The sequence below is a fragment of the Phoca vitulina genome, unplaced genomic scaffold, assembly GCF_004348235.1.
Source record: "Phoca vitulina isolate PV1807 unplaced genomic scaffold, GSC_HSeal_1.0 scaffold3, whole genome shotgun sequence".
Classification (NCBI taxonomy): Eukaryota; Metazoa; Chordata; class Mammalia; order Carnivora; family Phocidae; genus Phoca; species Phoca vitulina.
Window position 1 is genome coordinate 75217651 of NW_022589706.1, and position 27333 is coordinate 75244983.

A 27333-nucleotide genomic window follows, 5' to 3' on the forward strand; every position below is an offset into this window, starting at 1 on the left:
GGGTTTGCATCTCTATAAAGCAAGATATAGGTAGTCCTTGCTTTGCACAGCTCTGATTTTCATGAAATCTGCATGAATTTCATTTAACCTGGTACTGTGTGGACTGCCTGTTCAGTGGCAAGAACCTAGACATTGAAGACACACATGTCTGGATTTATCCGACCTTTGGCACTTATCTTTCTGGGTAAGCTATTCAGCTTTCAGATTCAACTTTCTCATCCACTAAGATATGGACAATAATAACACCTCTTTCATAAGGTAGTTGTAAATATTAATAAAATAATAACCATATAAATTTTAATTTCTGTTTCCAAAGCTGAACATACGGTCATTTTGGGGGAAACTATATCTTGTGTTCAGAGGTAAACCCATTGAAAGGATCTAATGCTATTGGTTGTATTATTTTAACCAAATCAGTATAGTGAATATTAAGTTATTATAGCAGATTATGTTTTCCAAAGATGGCCACAACAATACCCCTTGCCCCCCACATATTCTTCAAGAACTTGCCATTCCCCATTGAGAGTTGGGGAATTCTCTTGCTGTTGAATATGAGCATGCTTGTGACTCACTTGTAACCAATAGAATGCTCCAGAAGTGCTGTGTCATTTCCTAGGTTTGGTCGTAAAATACAGTGTTGCTTCCACCTTGTTTGTGGGAATACAGGTTTGCTTGGAGCCTTGCAAAGTCTGACCCTGTAGCTGCCATTCTGTGAGGAAGCCAGGCCATGTGGAGGGGCCTCAGGTCTCAGGTGTCAGATTGGCATTCATAACCTTTAAGTCCTTTCAGGCCAGTCACCAGACCATCAGATGATTCAGATGGTGCCAACCCCCTGCTATGTAGTCACTCTTGGAGATACACCCCTTTCCTTTGAGACTTTTACATTGAGGCCCCAAACTTTGTGGAACAGAGACAAACCATCCTCAGTGTGCCCTTTGTGAACTCCTGGTTCACAGAATCTGTGAGTACAATAAAATGGCTTTTGCTTTATGCCATTAAGTTTGAGGTGGTTTGTTATGTAACCGTAATAATTGGAACAGTTATAAAACCTGAAAGATGCATTGTTTCAGTAAGAAACAGATTGCTATTAAAACTCATCAAAGTGGGAACTACCTGATGAATAAATGTTTACTGAGTTTTTCTTTTCATTTCAATGAAAGATAGCTTAACAGAGAATTTTATCTAGTAAATAGCATTTCCCTATGGTTTATTTGTTTTTACTTGACATTAATTCCCTTAAAGAAATATTTGCTTCCAGAAAAGAAATATGCATGTTTAAACAGTTTAAACAGTTTCACTATTGCTTTATGGTAAATTTTACCTGTTTGGCTAATAAAAAATGTCAGTCAATACTCTTAATAAGGATAGTTACCACTAAAATCTGTGTATTTTTTTTCAAAACACAATAGCCTAATAAAACCTGATAGGAAAAAGGAATATCTATATTCATCTCTCCAAATTAAAATGTAGTTGTTATCTTTGATACTAATTTAATGTTAATTTTATAAAAATAACCTCATATTAGTATATTTGGCAAAATTAGTTTGAATCCGTATCTTTCCTATCACTTTTTGGGAGACAGTGGTTTCTAAGTTTGTTACCACTGAATAAAATAATACTTTGTTGTACATTTACCAAGGGATTTCACTTATACAGTCATTATTATGATTTTCTAAAATAATATAATTGCAATAATGGTACCTTTTATTAAGATCATTACCATGGAAAAGGTAATCAGTATTGTAGTAACATTTGGATTGATTATGCTTTAAAGTTTGTATGTGTGTGTTTATAAATATAAAAAACTGCATATATATACACAGTGCTTCTAGAAGAATATGCAAGAAAATGTTAACATTGATTGCTTCTGGGAGTGAACTGGGATATATGAAGGTAATTCTCATCAAAATAAAGTTAAAACTAAAAAAAATGTTATCTATGCTGTGAAAACTGTGTTGTATTCATATTCGTTAGTACTTAGTGCAATGTTTCGTACTTGGTAGGCACATAGTTCATATTGAACAAATAGAAGCTTGAGGTTATCTTCTTAATGTATTATTCACCTGATCCATAATATTCATGATCTGATAGATTATATTTTTCACTGAAAGATAATATTCTTAGTCTTTTCTCGCATAATTTCTCATTTTTCTAAAAAGGCTATTTATATATCTGTATCAGTCTAGGTCCAATCAGAAGACAAACCACATAATGTTAAATTAATAAGTACATATAGATATTCTGACAGGAAACACGAGGTATATAGATCATACAACATACCTTATTATTCATAGAGCATTTTATTATTATTGTTATTATTTTTGTTATTTTTTTTAGAGAGAGTGTGCGAGCAGAGGGAGACGGGGAGGGAGAGAGAATCTTAAGCAGACTCCCTGCCTAGCATGGAGCCCAACTCAGGGCTTGATCTTATAACCCTGAGATCAGGACCTGAGCCAAAATCAAGAGTAGGACGCTTAACTGACTGAACCACCCAGGTGTCCCTCATGGAGCATTTTAGTACCGATTACCTGGCACATGTAGCAGGTTTGCACCACAGGAGAAGCAGCCTAAAATTATGACATTAGAACTTCTGTAGGGTTACTGGCACATCTGTCATCCAAGACACACACACACACACATCCTATCTTTACTCTGGAATTAAATCATTTCCAGGGAAAGGAAGAAGTATCTCTAGGGCTATTGCCCTAAATATAAGCTAAAAGCAAATCTCTGGGAAGAAAAGGGGAATTTTTTATGATTCTAGAATGTCTCCAGGAAGGGAGACTTATCTTTTTTATAGCTTATCAATTTCCCTTGCTCAGAAGGCCCTAATAGTGCAGGAATGTCAAGTAACCCAAAGAGAATGATCTTCCATTATACAGTAATTTAAACAGGAGACATTTAATATAGAAATTATTAAGCAATAATAGGAGAGTAACTTTAAAGGTAGATAGCAAATCTGAAGGGTAATCTAGGGCTATGGGAGCGTATCCAAGGAAGGACAGACTTCCTCAGAAGGTGGGTTCTCTTTAAGAGGTAGTTAAGTTCACTGGGTTGCCCAGGCCAGAGGTGGTCCACAGTCACCAGACCTGCAGGAGCAGCAACTCTTTGGAGAGCAAGCAAGCTGAGGTTGATGAGTGGGTCCGCAACAGTTGGGCATGAAGTTGGGGCTCCACTGCAGAAACTGGGCTAGAGAGGCCCCTTTCTATGGGAACCCAGCATACTTCTTTGTATAATTTGAGCCAGAGTGGCTCTGAACGTCCAGTCCCACAGGGTGTCCGGCATGTACGTGTACCCCCAGGTGCAGGAAGAGTGACCTGGGCTGTGATGCAGACTTGAGTCATCCGGGGCTCTTGTACATAGTCCTGCTGCCTGAGCCGAGAGCTGGAGAAAATATACGGCGAAAGCTACGGCCTGCGGACATGTGGCACTGGAGAAAATTTAGGAAACCTGAGCCAAAAGGAGAGCACCCTCCTCTTCAATGCTATCCATTGTCCTCTATAGACAAATCTTGTATCCTGCCGTTTGGCAAAGGAAAAATACTTAAAGGGCCCAGATTCATTTTTATAGATCAGGCAGTGAGGGTGAATTTCAACCTAGGAGACAAATAAGTTGATAGCTGACTTAATGTCTCTTCATCCTGTTGCTTTAATTTTATTTCTTTCAAATTTATGGTGCATCATAGCTTTAAGTAAGGGTATTGTCATACTTTCTGTTTAATTTTTATCTAAATTCTCTTTTGTTTTATCCTCTCAGTTTTCTTTTTGTTTTCTGTAGCAGTATCCTGGGAAAATATTTATTTTGTGGGTTCATAAATAATAGTTCAAACTGTATCATTTTTTTTTTTAGCTTTTTAATATATACTTATGTTAAACTCACCTGTCACATTTACGATGACTTGTGTAGATACCATTTTTTCTGTTTGGCATTTTATTATCCAGAAAAGTTGGCATTGCCTAAAAATTTATAAATTTCATGTATACTATCTCTTTCTTGTTACTTACTAGGTTACTAAGTGGAACTATGTGCTTTGCAACAATCTTAATGAAATACTTCTTTATAGATCTCCAGCTGAAGAAAGTTCCATTTATGCAAGTCTTTTATGTCAGTCTTTAATCTAGTTCTCTGTTCTTACAAAGCATTGTGAAACAGGGTCTTTACTTCTTTCTCCATCTTTATGTTCAATTAGTCACAGCTTTAAGTATGTTCTGGTGAAGAGTCTCGCTCAGGACTACTTGTAAAGAAGCCCAAACACTTCTCTTTATCTGTCCTATTTAGCCTTTAAACATTCTCCTACATTTAGCAGAATTTCATCTTATTCAGTTTATGTTATCTGCGCCTTGTCTGGTCTTCTTTCCCTGTTAGGCATATCCTAGAGTCTAGGGCAGAGCTTGGAGGCATGATATCTTTTTAAGTGTCAGGAGCCAAAGCATTGTAGGCAGACACTTAAGTATTATCCTGGAGAAGTAGAAAGTCCCAGCGAAAGTAGTTAAGTCCCAGATCAATGTACTAATCTAAGGGACTAAATGGAGTATGAGAGCCCAGAGATAAATGGGGACTGAGAAAATTGGGAAATACAGGATAATAAACTGATAAAACAATGTTGTTCTGTAAGAATCCTGGTGATAGAATATTGATACTGTGAGAACTCAGGTTGGTTTGCAGGCACATGCTAGGTATAAGAAGCTGGAGCAGAGCGAATACATTTCAAGTTGTTATTTTTATGTTTAGAGAGTTTCTCATCTGTTATGGACTCAATTAGCTTACCTGTACAGAAGTGAAGTTTGAAAGTATATAGTTTCCACTTTACAGCATCTTCTGGAACTCTTGTGTATAGAGATCATTCCAACAGTTTTTTTTTTTTCTTAAGAGAGAGTGGGTGCATGTGCTTGAGCTGGGGTGGGGGCACAGAGGGAGAGGGAGAGAGAGAATCTTAAGCAGGCTCCACACCCAGCACAGAGCCCGATTCAGGGCTGATCTCACAACCATGAGATCATGACCTGAGCCAAAATTAAGAGTTGGCCACTTAACCGCCTGAGCCACCCCAGTGCCTCTCCAACAGTTCTTCACACAGAAGCTGTTTGTAATGACAGACTGTACATTTTCACCAACATCATTCTAGTATAATTCTTAGGTTTCTTTAAATTCTTTGACAAATGCGGGGCACCTGGGTAGCTCAGTCATTAGGAGTCTGCCTTTGGCTCAGGTCATGATCCCAGGGTCCTGGGATCGAGCCCCGCGTCAGGCTCCCTGCTCCGCCGGAGGCCTGCTTCTCCCTCTCCCACTCCCCCTTCTTGTGTTCCCTCTCTCACTGTCTCTGTCTGTCAAATAAATAAAATCTTTAAAAAAAAAATAAAAAATTCTTTGACAAATGCCATCTAGCTTTGTTGATGTATCTACATTGTTTTCTAAATTGGCTTATATTTTGGGTGTTGACCACTATTTGGTATAGTATTTTAAATCTATTAGGGGACTGTTGAGGAAAAGAAATCACCCTCATATTTTTCTTGGTCATTTCTGGGACAAAGAATTAAGCCTGGATCTCAGTATAAATCACTATCTAATTTTTAAAAAAGCCAGTGTATTAACTTATTAGTAATTATATCATGTTATATGCTAAAGCTATATTTGATAGCTATAAAACAGTAAAATAATTCTTGAACTCTAAGTGAAAAGGTTTGGGGCATTGTGTGAAATAAAATTTTACAAACTAATCTTGCTTTTATCCATGATGGCTTAATATTGTAGTTGTAAAGATCATCTGTCAGACTCTTGACCCTCTAATCAAATGTGACAAGTTAGACTACAGTGTTTCTGGTTCAAACTAAAATAGACTTTAATGCCATTTAAGAATGAATAAATAGGGACTGCTCATAAAGTTTTTATCTGATTTCTGAAATAATTAGAAAAAAACTTATAGTGAAATGTCATTGTTTTTAGTGTAGCCCATCTTAATAAAAATATTAATCATGGCAATTTGTACCATAATTTACAATAAAACATGCAAGTAACTCAGTAAGGTAGATTTTCAGGATTTGGTAAGTTTCCACTATAGAGGGCAGTTAGAAGTTCCTGTTCTACAAGAATTTCCCATCTAACAGTAGAAATAAGCTAAAAAGAGTTTTATGAACTTAAGACTATAAAACTAGCAAAATGAAAAATACAGAAAAGGTAAAACCAAGGTCACACTAACATTGAAGGGGTAGAGAGAGAAGAAGAAGACCGAGAACAAATGTTCAGAGACTGGTGTTATGAAATCAGTAGAAAGTGTACCAAAAAAGAAAGAGTCTATTGCTGCAAAGATACTGAATAAGAGGATTGAGACAAATCCATTGGATTTGTCAAGATATCATTTAAGATCTTTGCCAGAGTAATTTTGATAGAGTTTAAGAAGAATTGGTTAGGTTGTGGTTTTAAGAGCGATAAAGTGGTTAGAAGTAGGAGATGCAGAATTAATGACAAAGTCAACTTTGCTTAACTCTTTGAAAATGGTATATTTTCTTTCACAAGACAAGCTAGACCATCTGCTGTCATATAGGAAAGAAATTATTCTTTTAAGAAAAAAATTTATTTTGGTTATTAACACTTCTTAGTAGTAGAACCTCCCGTGAAAATTATCATTCTTGACTTACTGCCCCCCACCACCAACCAGAAGCTGAGAAATTTTCCATTAGAACAGTTTCAATGTCTTAATGGTAAGAATTCACTGCTGAGATGTACTGTCATGGTTTGAGGGAGTCTAGAAATAGTACCCTCTGTTCCTTATCCAAGTTCAGAATCACTGGAGACCTAAGCAGATGAGTTCTCTGATGGAATTCAAAATAACTGCTTTAAAATTGGTGAAGGAAAGGGCTTATTTATATAGTCACAAAGGAACTGCTAATACTTTATGGCTGAATTAGATATATTTGCTAATCTTGTCACTGGACAAGATGTGTAGCTGGACAGCCAAAGGTATGGAAGAACAGGAAGTTCTTGCCCTTCTAAAAGATCAGGAACCCAGAAGGGACTGAGTTATGCATAGCCAGTTCTTCTTTCTCAATTTATTAGTCAGATACATTACTCCATTCCTAGAGAGAGAATGGAGATGGTGGTGGTCAATTGCCAAGGGAGGAGGCGGAAGTGACCAGAAGTGTACTATAGTGGAAATTTCTCCATAAGGAAGCTTGAGGCCAGTGGGAAAGGGGTTCTCACCCCAATCATTTTATTCTCCAATATGCTCTTTTAAAATTGAGGTACGGGGCACCTGGGTGGCTCAGTCGTTAAGCGTCTGCCTTCGGCTCAGGTCATGATCCCAGGGTCCTGGGATCGAGTCCCACATCGGGCTCCCTGCTCCGCGGGAAGCCTGCTTCTCCCTCTCCCACTCCCCCTGCTTGTGTTCCCTCTCTCGCCGTCTCTCTCTGTCAAATAAATAAATAAAATCTTAAAAAAAATAAAATAAAATAAAATAAAATTGAGGTACAATTCACATAAGCTAAAATGCACAGATTTTAAATGATCAGTTTGATGAACTTTGGAAAATGTACTATATATTCATGTAATCAGTATTCTAATCAGGATATGAAACATTCTAACACTTTATTTCTTTCAGTGCTAACCTGTTCATTCATTTAAAATGCTTAAAATCATAATAAATTTGTAGTAATTCTGTTTGACAGCTTTGGTTGTCTCTGGATGTAGAATTTAATGAACTTCCCTAAGAAGATCTCACATCATTAATAGGCATGTAATTATTCCCATGGAGAGACTGAATGCTTTTTTACTAATAAGAAATCTTTTTAAAATGGGATAATCTATGTAGTTTTTAGCTATATATTTTATATTCTTAAATACTTAAACTGTCTTCATTGATTTCTTCATATCTTAAAATGTAAGACACTATATTTATACTTTAAATTATATGGAGTACATAGTAGGTGCTTAACAGGTCACATTTACCTTCCCTTTGCTATTAGCACACTTTGGCTCTTAAGTGTGTGATACAAAGGATGGTAGCTAGACAGCTTTGTGCAAAGAAGGAACTCATTCCTTCGTTCACTCAGTTAATTTAACAAATATTTACTGGACTCCATGCAATGACTATAATTAACAAGATGCCCCATAAAATATAGTGGGGGAGGTATATTAACAATTAAATAAAAAATATAATTAAAAATTGTGAGGGCGCCTGGGTGGCTCAGTTGGTTAAGCAACTGCCTTCGGCTCAGGTCATGATCCTGGAGTCCCGGGATCGAGTCCCGCATCGGGCTCCCTGCTCAGCAGGGAGTCTGCTTCTCCCTCTCCCGCTCCCCCCTCTTGTGCTCTCTCTCTCTCAAATAAATAAATAAAATCTTTAAAAAAAAAAAAAATTGTGAATAGTGCTATGAAGGATGGATACAGTGAAAATGATCCTAGGGGGTTAAGGAAGAGGAGACTTAGATAAAATGGGCAAAGATGGCCTCTGGACTGGTAACATCCATACTGAGACTCGATCAGAAGGGGTGTCAGGTAAGGCACTTTGGGGATGGGATGAAGGGAAGGAAAGAATTTAAAAAGACCCAGATGCCAATATAGGTAGTACTAAATGAGTCTTAATTGCTTTTTATTACTTGTTGACTGATAGTTTTGATGGATTGCTGTAATTTGACTAACATAAGTCTTATTTTTTTCCCCAGTGTTGGGATAATTACATTTATTACTTTTAATAATACGAACTTAGATATTATACATTATTCATACTTTATTTCAGGAAAATCAACTTAATATGCACTTAAGTTTGAATAAGAATATCTGAGATATAATGCCCTACAACTTTTTTTTTTTTAAAGATTTTATTTATTTATTTGAGAGAGAGAATGAGATACAGAGAGAGAGCATGGGGCGGGGAGGGTCAGAGGGAGAAGCAGACTCCCTGCTGAGCAGGGAGCCTGATGCGGGACTCGATCCCGTGACTCCAGGATCATGACCTGAGCTGAAGGCAGTTGCTCAACCAACTGAGCCACCCAGGCACCCCTATAACTTCTTTTTACTTATCGAAGAGATACATACAAATATACTTTTTCTTTAGAATAAAAATCAATTTCTCAAAACTGCTTAGTAGTTCTTCTTAAGAAAGTAAATATTAAACTTGGATGTGAATGATAACCTGGGATTTTTTATAAAGTATAGGTTTAGGTTTACTAGATTAGTCAGGTTGTACTACATGTCCCTAGAGCATTTTAGTATTATTTGATGTAAAATTTTAAGTCTCCTTTTTCTTGGGTTGGCATGGAAAGTAATTATCTCTCACTTTATAATAGGGGATTTCATCATATTTTTAGAATTGTCATGACCTGGCAGTGTACAGAAGTCTATTAAAATGTAAGGTGTCTATAAGGTCAATACTATTTGCATAATACTATCAAGACATTATTTGTCTTTTTCACTTTGTTGACATTTGCCTTAACAATGGTACAAAAGCAATTGTGGGTAAAAAACTGAAAGTGCTTTAGTATGTGTGAATCAGAGCTGTAGTAGTACTAAATTGTACTAGTAGTATTCTTCACCGTAACATACTTGAAATAGAAAAAAATACCAGTTTCACTTAAGAATGCCCATGATGAAGCAGAAAAAAAAATATTTAAAAAAATCTCCATATCTGTGTACACATTTTAAAAATATTCTTTGTAATGAAATGGGAGGTACATATAAAACACTTCAGTTGCATTACAAAGTCTGATGCCTGTTTTGAAGAAAAGCACTTGTGCAGTTGTTTATGAGCTGACCAAGGTACTTTTTTTTCATGGAAAAACATTTTTTATTTGAAAGAACTGACAGACAAACTGGTTTTTCATATTTGGCAGATATTTTCTCACAAATGAATGAAGTTAATTTATCATTTAAGGAAAACAACTGACAATATTTATTGCTGGTAATAAAATTGAAGTTTGTAAGAGAAAATTAGAATTTTGGGAAACTTGTATGCCTTCAGCTTGCTATTTCCCCAGTACTTATGAGAGTCTTTTAATAAGATTAGTGGGTGATACTAACGAATGTTATATTTTGAAATAGGACAATGAAATATGTCAGTATTTGGAAGATAGGCATAAATCCATGACCTAATTTTTTTTAATGACCAGGGCATTGATGATAAATATCTTATATCCATGAAAGATTCAAAGTGTAAGAGATCAGTGGATATGAATGTGAGAGTTGGAAGCATTTATTAATATTGTTTCAGATTTCTTATGGCAACCAACCTTCAAAAAACTACCACTTGTCAAGTTTTGGTATGGCGTCAAAGAATATCCACAGTTATCTGAAAAGGCTATTAAAATACTCTCCTGTTTTTCAACTATGTGTGTAAGGCTGATTTTTCTTCATCTACTTAACCCAAACAACAAATTATAATTTGTTTATAGACGATTGAATACAGAAGCAGATAGGAAAATCCAGTTATTTTCTATTAAGGCAGACATTATGGAGATTTGTAAAAATGTAGAAAAATACTATTTTTAATGAGTTTTTTGTTTTTGGAATATATTTTTTTAAAATATTACTGTTAACAAATAATTTTATAACTGTTAGGGTCAAGTGAATTACCAAAATGAATCTTAAAAATTCTGTTTTAATTTTTAGTTTTTAAATGTCAATAGAAATAATTGATATAAATAAAAGCCCTGAATTTTTAATATGTAAAGAAATTTTGACAATCTGTGGAATAGGGGAATCCATATATAACTTAGGACGAGAGCACGGCTTTATAATCCAAAATGTACATGTTTCGGCTTATAGCAGTATTTTGATTTGAAGGGTTTTTCAAATGGCAGTGTTGAAGTAGGTTTTATAATCATCAGCTTTGTATTATTTTAAGTCATATTATTTTGAAACTTTTCTAAACCTTCATTTTCATTTTATGTCTTTAAAATGCAGCAGAGGAAGCCAAAAATGAAACAAAATATTATTTGCAAAGCAATGTAATTTTTTGGGGACATTCAGTTTTTTTTCAATTAATCATGGCTGGTTTCCTAAACAAGCTAAATATGGTATAAGAATCCTGAAAAAGATGTTCTGTGACAATCTGTATTATTCCTGAATATTCCTGGTATCTCACGTATACAGAATGAATATTTAATATCTGAGTTAAATGGATACATTTTATTTAAAAAATTTGTAATGGTACAGGCCATTGCCATTTTGTAATGTATGTGGAAGTTAATTCACAGTAATGCCTGTTAGTATTAACCATCATGAAACATGATGATCATATGTTAGAGTTCTTATTTCTCTTCTTTCTATAAACAGATAATCTCAGTGATACCTTGAAGAAGTTGAAGATAACAGCTGTTGACAGAACTGAGGATAGTTTAGAAGGATGCTTGGATTGTCTACTTCAAGCGCTGGCTCAAAATAGTAAGTTTCATTGTTTCAAATGCCAAACAAAAAAATTAAATCAGCAGTCATTCAGAAATTAGTATGTAGTTTAGCACATAACTTGCATTCCCATAACTTGAATTCTATTGAATCCTATCCCAGAATACTGAGGTTGTTTTACATGCTCCACCCTCCCACCCCACCTCCCCACCCCCGAGGTACTGAAAGCCAAGTTGATAGGCAGAAGAAAGGAGGAATTGATTGGTGGTGATGACATTAATTCCAGCCCCAGAGAGAGGCCATTCTTTCATTCCTAACAGATAAGCACCATAGTTGTTTTCCTTCTTAACACCTACATTTGTTCTTTGAAAAAGACTGTGTGTGTGTATATGTGGGGAGACTGTGGAGGAGAAACAGAGGGGAGCTTAAAACACCTCAAATTTTTTTCTGAGATCTTATGGTCACCTTTTTAATAATTTCACTTTAATGTTTATGAAAAATAAGTAATGCTTATGCTTAGATTTAATTGGAAAGAGCCATAAGCAGTCATTCAGAAATCCCTTAAAACTGAGGTAAGACTTGATCTTTGATGCTGTGGTAAATAATGCTCGTGATAAAAATTATACAACTCAAAAAAAAAATTATACAACTCTTCATTGGCTAACACACTGGATTGTTGCATTTGATCCATCATATTTCCATTCATTAATTTTTGTATTATCACAGAGAATAGACGGGTACAGAATGATTTTTATCTGTTCCCTTGGTTCTGCTTTGTTGTGCTATGGTTTGTGCTGTACTTGTTTTTAATTGTACCATTATCTTATTCTGCGATTAATTATGTAGCTGACAAAGAATTTAGGAGAAAGTATATATTGTTAGAGTTTTAATTTCAAGCACTCAGATGTGTGTGTTATTTCTTTATTTTATTTTTCATTTCTTAGTGAACTGTGCTTAGAAAATATAAAATAATTGAATGTGGTACTCTTCATCAAAAAGCACATTTTAAAACTAGCTTGGAAAATTCTTTTTCAGTAATTGTCTTTGCTTTTGAGATTGTTAACTCTGTCAAGCTGTTCAATCTTAGAGATGACAGAGGTTTGAAACAAGGAGTTCAGTAAGAGCATCTGAATAAGGTTCACCATGGTAAAGAGAAAGAACAGAAAAGGAGAGTGTCTAAGGCTGTACTGTCCATTGTAGTAGATGTATGTGACTGTTTAAATTTAATAATTTAATTTAAATGTGAGTTCCTTAGTCTTACTTTTCAATAGCCATATTTGGCTAGTAACTGCCTTCTTGAGGATCACAGATATTAAGCCATTTCCATGATCACAGAAAGTTCTTTTGTATAGCATGGGTCTAGAAGACTAGAAAGAACCATGTGATGACCTGAGTTTTATATGCCTGTATAGACAGATTCACATAATCATGTAATTAGTCTAAATTGAATATCTCAAGTTCATTTTTTTGGAAGAGTTGTTTTATTATACTCTTCTTTTGTTTTTAATGGCCTGGTTTTTTCTCTATGTTAGAAAAAAGAATTTTCTAAATGGACCATTTGTTCAGAAACTGAAGGATATGAAGGCAGTGTTCTTGGTTATATGTAGAGGGTTGCTCAGCCCTCTCTTGGAAAGACTGATAGAGAACTGAAGTTGAAGAAAAGAAATGAAAAAAGGAAGCCAAAGTTTATAACTTTTTAAAGAATAGATTTAAGAAATTGAAGTATATAACTGTTGGATTAAATTTCAGATCCATTGCAGACTTACTCATTGAACCTATTTATTGAAAATAGCCTTGAAATGTATATTATAAAGTGTTAAGGCCAAATAGCCACAAGGTGTCAATAAAAACAACAAACTACCAATTTAACTGTTGACTCCCCAAGAAGGGAGCAAAACGAATATGTCTTTTTAAGAATCTGTAACAAAATTCAAGTGTCCTCATATCTAAGACTATTGACACAAAAGAATTTGACACAGGAAGAGGAAGTTCATGCAGATGTTCAATGTTTAACTTAAGAATGATTATCTGTCATTGACTGAGTGCTTATTATGTACTCAACACTGGAGTTGGGGATATATCTGTTATCTAATTTAAACTTTCCTTTAGTCCCATGAAGAGGTGTTATCATCACCGTGTAAAGGAAAAAGAAACAGACACTATTATAAGGTTACTTGCCTGGCTCTGGCAGAGTCTAGAGTTTGGATTTGAACTATTAGTCTATAAAATAAAAAATTACATTCTGAGTAAAGTGTGGCTTTTTGCTGAGTTTATAGGATATGAAAGTGTTTCCAAAAGACAGGTTTTAATATTGTGTCTTAAATTTTTGCTTTTTCTTTAAAATAGTCTCAAATTATATTATTAAAGATGAGAATGATATATAAACCTTTTTTCTTGAATTAGACTTATTTTATAGATATTTTATTGATACATTTTTTAAAAATTAGCACATGGCTTTTTTTTTTTTTAATATTTTATTTATTTATTTGAGAGAGAGAATGAGATAGAGAGAGAGAGCATGAGAGGGGGGAGGATCAGAGGGAGGAGCAGACTCCCTGCTGAGCAGGGAGCCCGATGCGGGACTCGATCCTGGGACTCCAGGATCATGACCTGAGCCGAAGGCAGTCGCTTAACCAACTGAGCCACCCAGGCGCCCCTAGCACATGGCTTTTAAACAAGGAAAAGTAAAAAAAAAAAATACTAGTAAGATGTTTATTTTCTACAGTTGTTCTTCCTTGAAGTGATTGATCCATTGCTACTTTTACCCACTTAAAGGTAAAATTATAAAACATTTAACTTAAGTGAATCTGTACTGGCTTTTTTTTTGCAGAGACCTTCTAGTGTCATAATTCTTCCTTAGTGTCGGGTGTTTTAGCTAAAAATATCACTGCTTGTACCAGAATTGCACCTGATCAAGAAACAATGATTTCTCCATTCTGTACAAGTATAAGATGGTAATGTGTGTAATAGAAATCTAAACTTAAAATTTTATTTTACAATCTACCCACCTGTCATTGGAAAGGACAAATCTGAAAGGAAAGAAATTATGCTTTTTAAAATTTTTACACTGTGGAAATTTAGTATATTTGAATTATACATAAAAAATTATCATAATCTGAAATTGATGTATGACTTCAGAGTGGTTTTCTTTCTTAAATTTTTTTTGGGTAACATTAAATATAGTATATATGTCAGAATCTTAAGAGACAAGTGTTAGATAATTTTAATACTTACTAGGTTTTATGGAAAACATTTTGCTTAAGCATTTTGTGTAAATCTCTGATCTAAATAATAGAGGCATTCATTCATTCATATAAATACTTTAGATCTCAGTTTTAAAATGTTTTTAGTCAATATTTGAAAGCTACCCTCTAAGAAATCAGATTCTGTTCACTCTTACCTCTTTTGATTCAGAGAGTAGAAGATTCTCTGTAAATGCTTATTGTAGTATGGTTACTCTGTTCCATGCTTATTTGAAAATTTAAAACAATAGGCCGTGTTTTTATCCCTAAACATTAGGACAGGAATTGTCATTAGAGAATATGACATCTAAATCCCCTTGTAAGGCAAACTACTAGCATAAATCAAAGGCCCACAGACAAGAAAAATTAACAGTCCATTCATAATAAAAAATTCTATTCCATTATAAGAGCATGGGGACCATGTTCTGTTGCTGAGGGAACCACAAAACAATGGCAGCATGAACACCAACACAGCTTTCAATTCTTGTCCTAAAGGATTAGGCTGTTTTCCTCTGTCTCGTTGCCTCATGTACCTTTGTGCTCTAACTTTTTTAATTAATAGCTTAATGACAATTCCTATTTCCTACAAGAGTCACAGAATTGTTTATTTTCTGTAGAACAACCCAGTTTACTTTAAAGAAAAAAGTATTTAGTCTCTAGTCCACACTCCTAACCCAATATCAATTCTTACGTTCTTTCGTAGCCTTTGTTCTTTTTTTTATTCATTATATTGATTTTTGGCTCCATTCTGAAGCTATAATCCTAAGCACACCAGATTATGTATAGAAGACGCTAATGTAGATTACTCTTTGAATCTTCTCTAACAGAACTTACTGTTGTCATTTGCTTTTAGTCTGTTTTGTGCCTCAGTATTTCTGAATTGACTTACTTTTGAATACCCAAATTATTTCTTAAGTAAGGGACTTTGAAACTTGTTATCAACTGTTTTTGTTTTCTTTTTTTTTTAAGATTTTATTTATTTATTTGACACAGACACACAGCGAAAGAGGGAACACAAGCAGGAGGAGTGGCAGAGGGAGAAGCAGGCTTCCCACTGAGCAGGGAGCCCGATGCGGGGCTCGATCCCAGGACCCCGGGATCATGACCTGAGCCGAAGGCAGATGCTCAATGACTGAGCCACCCAGGCGCCCCTGTCAACTGTTTTTCAATAGCCATATTAAATCTGAAATAACTGGACATGAAAGATTACTGCTATTTTAGTAGAAACAAAAAATTATTTTACTTCTTTCATGGTAATATCTTGATTTTACTTTTTACCCTAAGTTATCAAATGCACCATAGAAGTGATATATTTCTTTTGCAAGCTGAATTCATTATGTTTTCACCTCCTTTACGTATTTTTCCATCATGTGACTCTTCTAGTTATTGTGTCCATTGTTCATGAGAGCTTATTAGTGGTGCTAATCATAAATTATCAAAAGTTCAGTTTTTACTAAGTAAAGATAGTGTTTGTAGAATAGAGGAGACTAAAGTAGAGAAAATGGTCAACTAAAAAGCCATTGACAATTCTTGAGTAATTGAGAATCCTGGATTGCCATTGAATAATGGCAGCTACCTAAATCTCAGTTTCTCCACACATTCTCTAAAAACTTACACAGATCATCAAAGAGATAAAGTAAAACCAATTAATATAACCTATCCCTTAAGCATAACTAGAAGACAGACTCTAAGACCTTCAAATTATTTTTTTTTTTAAAGATTTTTTATTTATTTATTTGAGAGAGAGAGAATGAGAGAGAGCAAGCACATGAGAGGGGGGAGGGTCAGAGGGAGAAGCAGACTCCCTGCCGAGCAGGGAGCCCGATGCGGGACTCGATCCAGGGACTCCAGGATCATGACCTGAGCCGAAGGCAGTCGCTTAACCAACTGAGCCACCCAGGCGCCCAGACCTTCAAATTATTAGGGAGAGAAATAAATATCAAAATTTAGCCTACTTAGCGTCAGAGCCCGTGATAGAATTCATTGAGACTGCAGAAACTGCATGGAAAAGACGAGAGGAAAGTTGGTTGAACCAGGAGCCCAAGTGTACATAGTTAATAAAATTGCCTTAAGAAGAAAAAGTCCTAGCATGGAAAATACTAAGATATGGTCTTAGATTGCAGATGATAAACATACAAATTGCTACAGTGAATAAAGCAAAAAATAAGAACCAACATTTTAGCTATTAAAAGTTTTCTTCCTAAACCAACCATAAAGCAGTTATCAGTAACAGAACACCACAACCTAAATTAAATATCTTTAAGCCTTTGCATATATGAAAAGAAAAAAATCCTCAAGTAAGAGTTTCAGATACTTGAAACAGAAGTGGATAAATACCAGGGTGATGTGAAAGAAGAGTTGACTAGAAGAAGTTGAAGAAAAAGAATCATTTTAGAAATTAAAACTAGATTATAAGACAACAGGAAAGAATAGAGGTTACTGAAAATTTATTATGGAGCATTGAGGAAAACAGGCAAAAGAATGAAGACAAAATAAAGGATCAGAGAGAAAATGATTGATGTGTAAGATAGGGAAAAGATCCAGTATACACACAATTGGAGCCCTAAAGGAGAAAAACAAAACAATGAAACAGCTAATATTTAAAACTAAGAACTTTTCTGAAGAAAAGAAAGACCAGAATCTTACATGATGTGAAAGAGGCAGCCATGTACTTGCAAAAATTGACCTGTAATGGGCAACTCAGAGACTTAGTCTAGTAAAACTCTTGCTTATGCATTTATTTGTGTGTAAGTGAAAAACAAAAGAACAGCTTTTTCTTTCACAAATAAATTCATCACTTGGTGACAATAAAAAAAAGTAAAAATAAGTACAAAGGAAAAATCCTTAGGGTCTCCATTCAAAAAGATGAAGTTATTTTAAAAAGGAAAGAAGATCAGATTGGCATCAGACTTCTCAATGGCAATATACAAAGCAATTCAATAATGGAACAGTATTTTTAAAAAAATCAAGAAATAGGAATTTTATATTGAGCCAACCTGCTCAGTATCAAGGCTATAAAAAAACATTAAACATGGGAAAACCCAGGGAACACTATACTCATTAGTCTTCCACAGAAATCTTCTAAACTCATGCTGTCCAGTATTCATGATCTGACATGGCTATTGAACATTTGAAGTGAGGCTAGTCTGAATTTAGGCACACTGTAGATTTCAGGGACTTAGTACCAAAAAATATATAAACTATCTCATTAACAGTTTTGAAAAATATTAATTACATATTGAATCTCATTTTTAAAATTTTATAAGATATTTACAAATACTTGATTTCTATTACAGCTTTATAGGCCATTGTTTCTTGAATGTGGGTTGTGGCTGATTGAAGTAGGTTTAAGAGTTGGGCCACCCAGTATGATATGATGGAAAATGCATGTCATCAATAAAATCCAATTGGGTAATTCAGTGTAGGAAAGGACATTTAAAAGAAGACATTTAAGATAGTGAACTTAAAAGTTCATTGTTCAAGGGTTAGATTCTAAGGAAGAGAAAGCATATAAGTCCCAAGATATGTTCTGTGCATTTAGTCAAACGCAGAAAGAGGACAGTGTATATCCAAATATATTGGTATTCAGGAGTTGTAGAAAGGGATCGTGGAAAGGCTTGAATCTGATTGGAAGAATGAGAAGGACCATCTTGAAATCTGTCACAGGCCATGAGAATATAATAGCAGAAGCAAGAATTAACTGTGATACTGGTTGCAGTTTGCCCTCTGATGTGCTTTTAAGCTATACTTCATAAGGAGCAAAAAAGCTCTTGTTATGTGCAGTCTCCAGAGGGAGATAAGCTTCCATTGGTATTTGTACTTTGTGATTAAAACATTGGCAGAGGATCTGGTTTTCTTTTCTTTTTTCTTTTTTTTTTAAAGATTTTATTTATTTATTTATTCATGAGAGACAGAGAGAAACAGAGCAGGCTCCCAAGGAGCAGGAAGCCTGATGTGGGACTCGATCCCAGGACCCTGGGATCATGACCTGAGCCGAAGGCAGACGCTTAACCATCTGAGCCACCCAGGCGCCCGAGGATCTGGTTTTCTAACATTAGCTGTAAATGTTACCATTTTGCTTCTTAAGTTTGCTAAATTTGAAAAACTTCTCATGTTCCTAAGAGAGAGTAAAATATGTAAGAGAAATGTGATTTGAAATGATGCTCTGTGCCAAAAATATACTTAAGAAGATCTGTCCTCAATATTTATAGTACCAGTGCTGACTTACTATCACTAAGGACTACACTTTTAAGTTACTGTTGAGAGAGAAGTGTTGGGGGTTGTTTTCTTGACATTCTTTTTCAACAGGATAGGATTGTATGTAACTCTACCTGGACAGCTAGCTGTGGATTTTCTGTGGCCATATACTTGATTGATGTAACAGGCTTCTTTTTTTTTTTAAGTTTCTATTTAAATTCTAATTAGTTAACATACAGTGTAATATTAGTTTCAGGTGTACAAGAGAGTGATTCAGCACTTCCATACAACACTCGGGTGCTCATCACAAGTGCCCTCCTTAATCCTTATCACCTATATAACACATCCTTCCTCCCACCTCCCCTCTGGTAACATCAGTTTATTCTCTATAGTTGTTTTTTTTTTTTTTAAGATTTTATTTATTCATTTGACAGAGAGAGAGAGATAGCGAAAGCAGAAACACAAGAGGGGGAGTGGGAGAGAGAGAAGCAGGCTTCCCGCAGAGCAGGAAGCCCGATGTGGGGCTCAATTCAGGACCCTGGGATCATGACCTGAGCCGAAGGCAGACACTTAACAACTGAGCCACGCAGGCGCCCCTATCCACTATAGTTGAGAGTCTGTTTCTTGGTTTGCCTTCCCCCTCTTTTTTCCCCTTTGCTTGTTTGTTTTGTGTAACTGGCTTCTCTAATCAATTAAACACTATCCCAGTATGTTTTGAATGTGTTAAAGAATATGTGGCATATAAATTGGACTTTTGATTGATACAGTGATTTAGAAATGAATTAATAATACTAGTATCTGATTAAAAATTATATATTCTCAACAGAAAGGTATAGTTTGATATTTAAAGGAAAATAGCTTATAGTAATTGATTAATCTGTATTAATCTGTATTGATTAATCTGTAACAGTGTCTTTGCTGTGATTATAGATGTTTGAACCTGATATTAAAGGTGTGGTCAGTATCATAGTCTTTTTTACCTCTGTAGAATTTGATAGTCCATGGTGATTATGTTTCCTCTAGAAAGCTACCTTACATGGTTTAATTGCTTTCGTTTTTATCTCTTGTAATTCAGATTTGTGGAGTAGCCATTTGGCATTGTAAAACAAAGATTAGAGTTTCACCATTATGTAGACACTGAAATCTGTAAATGAGATCTTTTGTGAAATAATAAAAATTTAATGAATCATTTTTCCTAATGGAAACTTATTTATAAAATATACATATTCTTTTTATAATTGATTTATTTATGTTTAATAATTTATTTGATATATAGTGTAAGGTGATCTAATTTTATTTTTTTCTAAACAATTTTCTCAACACCATGTATTGTTTAATCTACTCCCTATTGGTTGATAATGCTCCTTTTAACGTATAATAATTGCTTAATTTAATGTAATTGGGCCAGCTTTGGAGTTTTATTCTATTCCATTAATCTATTTGTCTATTGTGTTCTAACCATGCTATTTTAATTATATTAGCTTTATGGAGGAAATTTCTCTTTAAAAAATCTGTTAAACAGTTTTATTTTCGTGGGTTTCGTATATCACAGAAATTGTGGAAATGCATTGTCACATTCCTGAAAATTCCTATAGGAATTGAGATAAGCTATAAATTAATTTGGAAAGAATTGAAAACTTCTCAGCGTTTTTTCTGTAAATCTAAGAACACAGATTATATCTTATTTAAGTCCTTTTGTGTCTCAGTGAGATGTAGTTTGATTCATGCTTTCCATACATACATCATTTTAAATATTCCTACGTATTTTACATTTTTTGGTTGTTGCAAATGGAGTTTTTCCCACTATAACTTCTAAGTGGTTATTGTTAGAGATCAATTTGAAATCTGTGTTGATTTTTATATTTTTATTTGTGTTCAGCTACCTTCTGAATCCACTTAGTTGTTAAAATAAAATTTTAACTAGTTCTTTTGGGTTTTGCAATCAGAACATCTGCCAAGTGACATTTTTGCTTCCTCTTTCCCTTGTAATTATAGCTGACTTATTGTGTTGACTTGAACTTCCAGCAAAATAGTAAATAACAATGATGTGAATGATATCTTACTTTAATTTCTGCTAATAATGGTGGTCCTTCTAACGCTTCATCATTCAGTATAACACCTCTTGAATAATGTAAAAGGTTTTTTTCCTATTAAGAAAACAGTCTTAATTCAAGAATGATTTTTTTGAAAATCAAGAGTGGTTACCTTTAAAACAAACTTTTAGCCTAATCAATTAATATTAAAAATAGTAAGTATCTATTACTTTAAAGTTTATTTATAATAAAATTATTTGTTGGGAGCATTATTACTTGAGGAAGTTTTTCTTTTTATCTTTTTTTTTAAGATTTTATTTATTTATTTGACAGAGACACAACGAGAGAGGGAGCACAAACAGGGGGAGTGGGAGAGGGAGAAGCAGGCTTCCCTCTGAGCAGGGAGCCCGATGCGGAGCTCGATCCCAGGACCCTGGGATCATGACCTGAGCCAAAGGCAGACGCTTAACGACTGAGCTACCCAGGCGCCCCAAGAATAAAATCTTTTAAAAAATTCTCTATTAAAAGGGGGGTGGAGGGATGGGTTAGCCTGGTGATGGGTATTAAAGAGGGCACGTACTGAATGGAGCACTGGGTGTTATACGCAAACAATGAATCATGGAACACTACATCAAAAACTAATGATGTAATGTATGGTGATTAACATAACATAATAAAAAAAAGAAAAGAAAAAAACAAATTATCTTAAAAAAAAAGAATGGGAAGTGCAACATAGTTTTACAATCTCAGAATGAAGGCCATTTAGTAAACTATGAGGTTCAGTATAATTTGTTTCTTCCTTTGTATATTCAGGGACAAATACTTACCTAATAAGAATTAGTACCTAAAGAATAATTAAAATTAACAATATGAATTATATATTTTATAATAAGTGATTATTAAATGGTCTGATAAACATTTATCAATTTAGTACTATGTAGCCCCCCAAGTTTTCAAAACTACAGACCGTAAAACATCACTTTTTTTAGGGGTGTCATACAATTTTTTTTATTAAGTTTTTAATTTTAATTCCAGTTAACATACAGTATTATATTAGTTTCAGGTATACAATATTGCAACTCAAAAATTCTGCACATTACTCAGTGCTCATCATGATAAGTGTGCTCTTTAATCCCCCTCACCCTATTTCACCCACCTTCCCTTTGGTAACCATCAGTTTGTTCTCTGTAGTTGAGTCTATTTCTGTTTCTCTCTCTCTCTCTCTCTTTTTTTCTTTGCTCATTTGTTTTTTTTAAATTTCACATATGAGTGAAATCATATGGTATTTGTCTTTCTCTGACTGACTTATTTTGCTTTAGCATTATATACTAGCTCCATCCGTGTTGTTGCAAATGGCTAGATTTCATTCCTTTTTATGGATGAATAATATTCCATAGTGTGTGTGTGTGTGTGTGTGTGTGTGTGTGTACGTACACCACATCTTTATCCATTCATTTTTCGATGGACATTTGGGCTGCTTCCTTAATTTGGCTATTGTAAATAATGCTACAATAAACATAGGGGGGTGCATGTATCCCTTTGAATTAGTGTTTTTGTATTTTGGGGATAAATACCCAGTAGTGCAATTATTGGATTCTAGAATAGTTCTATTTTTAACTTTTTGAGGAACCTCCATATTGTTTTCCACAGTGGCTGCACCAGTTTGCGTTCCCACCAACAGTGCATGAGGGTTCCTTTTTCTGCACATCCTTGCAATGCGTTGTTTCTTGAGTTTTTGATTTTAGCCATTTTGACAGGTGTGAGGTAATATCTCATTGTGGGTTTGATTTGCATTTCCCTGATGATGAATGATGTTGTGCATCCTTGCATGTGCCTGTTGGCCATCAGTACATCTTCTTTGGAGAAGTGTCTGTTCGTGTCTTCTGTCCATTTTTTAATTGAATTATTTGGTTTTTGTTGTTTTTTTGGTGTTGAGTTGTATAAGTTCTTTATATATTTTGGATACTAACCCTTTATTAGCTATGTCATTTCCAAATATCTTCTCCCATTCATTAGGTTGTCTCTTAGTTTTGTTGGTTGTTTCCTTTGCTGTGCAGAAGTTCTTATTTTGATGTAGTCCTAATGGTTTATTTTTGCTTTTGTTTCCCTTGCCTCAGGAGACATATGTAGAAAAATGTTCTATGGATGATGTCAGAGAAATGCATAATGCTGTCTTCTAGGATTCTTATGGTTTCAGGTCACACATTTAGGTCTTTAATCAATTTTGAGTTTATTTTTGTGTATGGTGTAAGAAAGTGGTCCAGTTTCATTCTTTTGCATGTAGATGTCCAGTTTTCCCAACACCATTTGTTGAAGAGACTCTTTCCCATTGGGTATTCTTGCCTCTTTTGTCAAAGATTAATTGCTTTGGCTATTCGGGGTCTTTTGTGGTTCCATACAAATTTAAAGGTTGTTTGTTCTAGTTCTGTGAAAAATACTTTTGGTATTTTGATAGGGATTACATTAAATCTGTAGATTGGTTTGGGTAGTATAGACATTTTAACAATATTAGTTTTTCCAATCCGTGAGCATAGAATGTTTTTCTATTTCTTTGCTTTGTCTTGAGTTTCTTTCATCAATGTTTTCTAGTTTTGAGTACAGATCTTTCACCTCTTAAGTTTAGTAATGGATATTTTACTGTTTTGGGTGTAATTGTTTTTTTTTTTTTTTTTTTTTTAAAGATTTTATTTATTTATTTGAGAGAGAGAGAGATAGAGAGAGAGCACAAGAGGGGGTAGGGTTAGAGGGAGAAGCAGACTCCCCGCCGAGCAGGGAGCCCTATGTGGGACTCGATCCCAGGACTCCGGGATCATGACCTGAGCCAAAGGCAGTTGCTTAACCAACTGAGCCACCCAGGCGCCCTGTTTTGGGTGTAATTGTAAGTGGGATTATTTTCTTAATTTTACTTTCTTCTGCTTCATTTTTAGTGTATAGTAATATAACAGATTTCTGTACATTGATTCTGTATCCTAAAACTTCACTGAATTTGTTTATTCTAGTAGTTTTTTGGTGTGGAGTCTTTTAGGTTTTCTGTATATAGTATCATGTTATCTGAAAATAGTTTAAGTTTTACTTCTTCCTTACCAATTTGGATGCCTTTTATTTCTTTATGTTTTCTGATTGCTGTGGCTAGGACTTCAGTGCTATGTTGAATAAAAGTGGTGAGAGTGGACATTCTTATCTTGTTCCTGACCTTAGGGGGAAAGCTCTCAATTTTTCCCTGTTGAATATGATGTTAGCTGTGGGTTTTTCATATATGGCCTTTATTATATTGAGGTGTGTTCCCTCTAGACCTACCCTGTTGAGTGTTTCTATCATGAGTGGATATTGTACTTTGTCAGATGCTTTTTTCTGAATCTATTGAAATGATCATATGGTTTTTATTCTTTCTCTTATTGATGTAATGTATCAAAGCATTACTTTTAGTACAGGAAAACTGTTTACAATTGCAAGGTTATATCGTATCAGCCTTTGAATTATGTCCATAGCTATAAATTTAGCTATTCATTTTTTATGTTTAGATTACTCAACCCTGAAAGTGTGAACTTTATTACTTATGATTTTTCTTGCTTTAATGTACTTTTACATGGATTCCTCTTAGTGAGTTTTTAATGTCGTGAATTTTGGTATTTTAACATTTAATGGAATAATGAAATAGGCGTATAAATTCTTTTATAAATTAAAAAAAAATGTTTTAAATACTTAGCCTTAAAGATTGTTTCTTAAAGTTTCTAACATTTGGCCTTAGGAGAAGAAACACCAGCCAGAAAAGTAGGCAGTTCAAGAAAATTCTTTTTGAAGTTTGATTTTGTATAAATCTTACTTCACATAAAACTGTAGCTTATCCATTTTGTTAAAACTGGAAGAGAATCACACCATGGGAATATGTTTTATACCAAGTTAATAAATAAAAGCAAAGTTATTTCATTTTTCATTGTGACTCATTTATTATTTACTGCAGTTTTCATTTTTTGAGTTATGAATGTATGTGAATATTAATGACCAACTGCAAAATTGTTAAATTGGAAAAAATAGTCATAACATTAAAAACAAAATAGAGAGTAAAAGATTAATTCTTTGTTTGAAGTTGTCAAGGTAAGGGAAGAATAGCCAAGAAATGGAAAAGATCCCAAATTAAGAAATCTTTCCCCCTGCTCGTGCTCTCTCTCTCTGTATCTCTGTGTCTCGAATGAATAAATAAAATCTATAAAAAAAAAATTTTTTTTCTTTAAAAAAAAAATACTTTTTAGAAGCACATTAAAAAGGAGTGATTCTAGTTGGAGAAATGCATGGTAAGTCAGTAATGTATCTTCTTATCTGAATAAAAGATACTACATTATTTTCTGTTTGCTGTACAACTAGATCTTGATGAAGGCCAAAAGTATTAGATGCCATATTTTTAACTGTGTGTGGCTTATGGTCATTTTACTCTCATAACAAATCACTAACAACTAAGGAAATATGAATATTTTGTGTTTTTAGTAAGGTAGAGTTTAGATATAATTTTCTAGTGTAATAGTCGTATAATGGGCTATATAATACAGCACATCTTTATTCTCTAAGTTTTTAATAGAAGCTAATAGTATTCAGAGCCTTCTGTTGACAGATACATTCACTTGGAAATTTGGGCTGTTTCACTACCACTTAAAAAACAAACAATGCATTGTATAACTCTTTTGAGATTTAAGAAAGCTAGCACATTTAGGTAGAACAAACAATTTTTTTTTCTCTGTAGTTATACAGGGCTGTTGGAGCAGTAGTAGAGAATACTGTGTGACATTCATGATCCTGCACATCAGTGATTCATGTCTAAAGTAAAAGAAGAAGTACACGTATTGAATGTAGGTGGACCCATTAGAATATTTGTAAAGTATTCGAATATGTTAAGTTCATACTGCCATGATATGTCATACTGCTTTGGTTAAATATTAACTATTTAGTTTAAAGTTAGATTTGGAACATTTTATACAGTCATGTCATACTTTGCACATCTCCTCATCTTCAGGTCTCATTCATTCATATATTCAGCACTGAGTTTTATTTAGTATGTTGCAAACATTGTGATATCTTCTAATAATGGCAGAAATTTAGCTCCTGCCCTCAGAAGCTCATTATTTTGGGATAGAGATTGATAAGTAAACGTAAAATTATGATTTTTTGTAAGTGCTGTAATAGAGGTATGTTCAGTGTCTGGTGGGAGTATATCTATTTAGTAACCTTAAAAAAAGTTAAGATAGCTATGTCAAATCAAAAGGGAATAATCATAAAATGAACTAAAGGCAATATTATATGAAAATTTAACTTTTAAAAAAATCAGTTCTTCAATTGTTAATTGAATTGGTTTTTGTTTGTTTTAGAAGACAAGAAGTAGTTATTTTATATGAAACAGAATGAACTAATTTATACTGTGTTGTGCTGTGAATGACTCTAATAGTATGCATGCTGATGCTTTTGGTTCATTAACCACACTTTTTTTTTCCTCTTTAAAACTTGATTGATTCACTACCTGATTAAAGCATAGGATTTTAACAGCATTAGACATAAATTTTTACATGGAAACTTTACATAGCATTTCATATTATATGATTCTGCTTGTTCTTTAAAAAATGTATGCATCCATCGGGCAAGGAATACTTTTCATTAAATTATCAATATTAAATGCACTTAATAATCATATATAGATAAACAAATGTAGCTAACTTTTAGACATTTTAAGTAGATAAAACATACACTTTGCTCATAAAGAAATATTTGATGCAAATATACAGATAAAATGTTTAAAAAATTCAAACACTGAAAAAAACTACACCTTTGATGAGTGACTTTTTTTGAGAGCAAGGATTTCCAGATATATTCATTCTTTTAAATATTTAGCTATGATTTCTTTGTTTCTCAAACTACAAAGCTGCTGATAGCAAAACTCCAGGATTTCACAGGCAAGAAATGGAAAAGATCCCAAATTAAGAAATACTTTTTTAGGGGCACCTGGGTGGCTCAGATGGTTAAGCATCTGCCTTCAGCTCGGGTCCAGCTATGTCTACCTTAACACAAATGTTAAAACAGAACTCAGAAAATGCACTATTAAGAACCCAATTCTAGACCTGGGCTATCCATAAAGTAGCTATTGACCCCGTGTGGCTTTTGAGTACTTGAAAGGGGACTAGTTGAAATTGAGATGATTTATAACCTCAGAGACAGTCCTTAAAAAAAAAAAAAATAAAATGACTCCATTTTTGTGTTGATTACATATTGAAATGATAATATTTTATATAAATAAAATGCTTATTAAACTTAATTTTGTGTTTCTTTTTACCTTTCCTTTTTTTTTTTTTTTAAGATTTTGTTTATTTATTTGATAGAGTAAGAGAGCAAAAGTAGGCAGAGCGGCAGGGAGAGGGAGAAATAGGCTCCCCACTGAGCAGGAAGCCCAGTGCGGGGTTTGATCCCAGGACCCTGGGATCATGACCTGAACCGAAGGCAGCTGCTCAACCGACTGAGCCACCCAGGCGCCCCTCTTTTTACCTTTTCTA

At 34.2% G+C, this 27333-nt stretch overlaps 1 protein-coding gene across 3 annotated transcripts in view; it reads left to right on the top strand.

Moving 5' to 3' along the window:
• Positions 1–27333, top strand: part of RAP1GDS1 (Rap1 GTPase-GDP dissociation stimulator 1) — a 158622-nt gene that overhangs the window by 15803 nt on the left and 115486 nt on the right. For all 3 annotated transcript variants that reach the window (XM_032400873.1, XM_032400874.1, XM_032400875.1), the window contains exon 2: positions 11263–11370. In XM_032400873.1, the coding sequence (XP_032256764.1) occupies positions 11263–11370 (108 nt within the window). The remainder of the gene's footprint in view (positions 1–11262; positions 11371–27333) is intronic.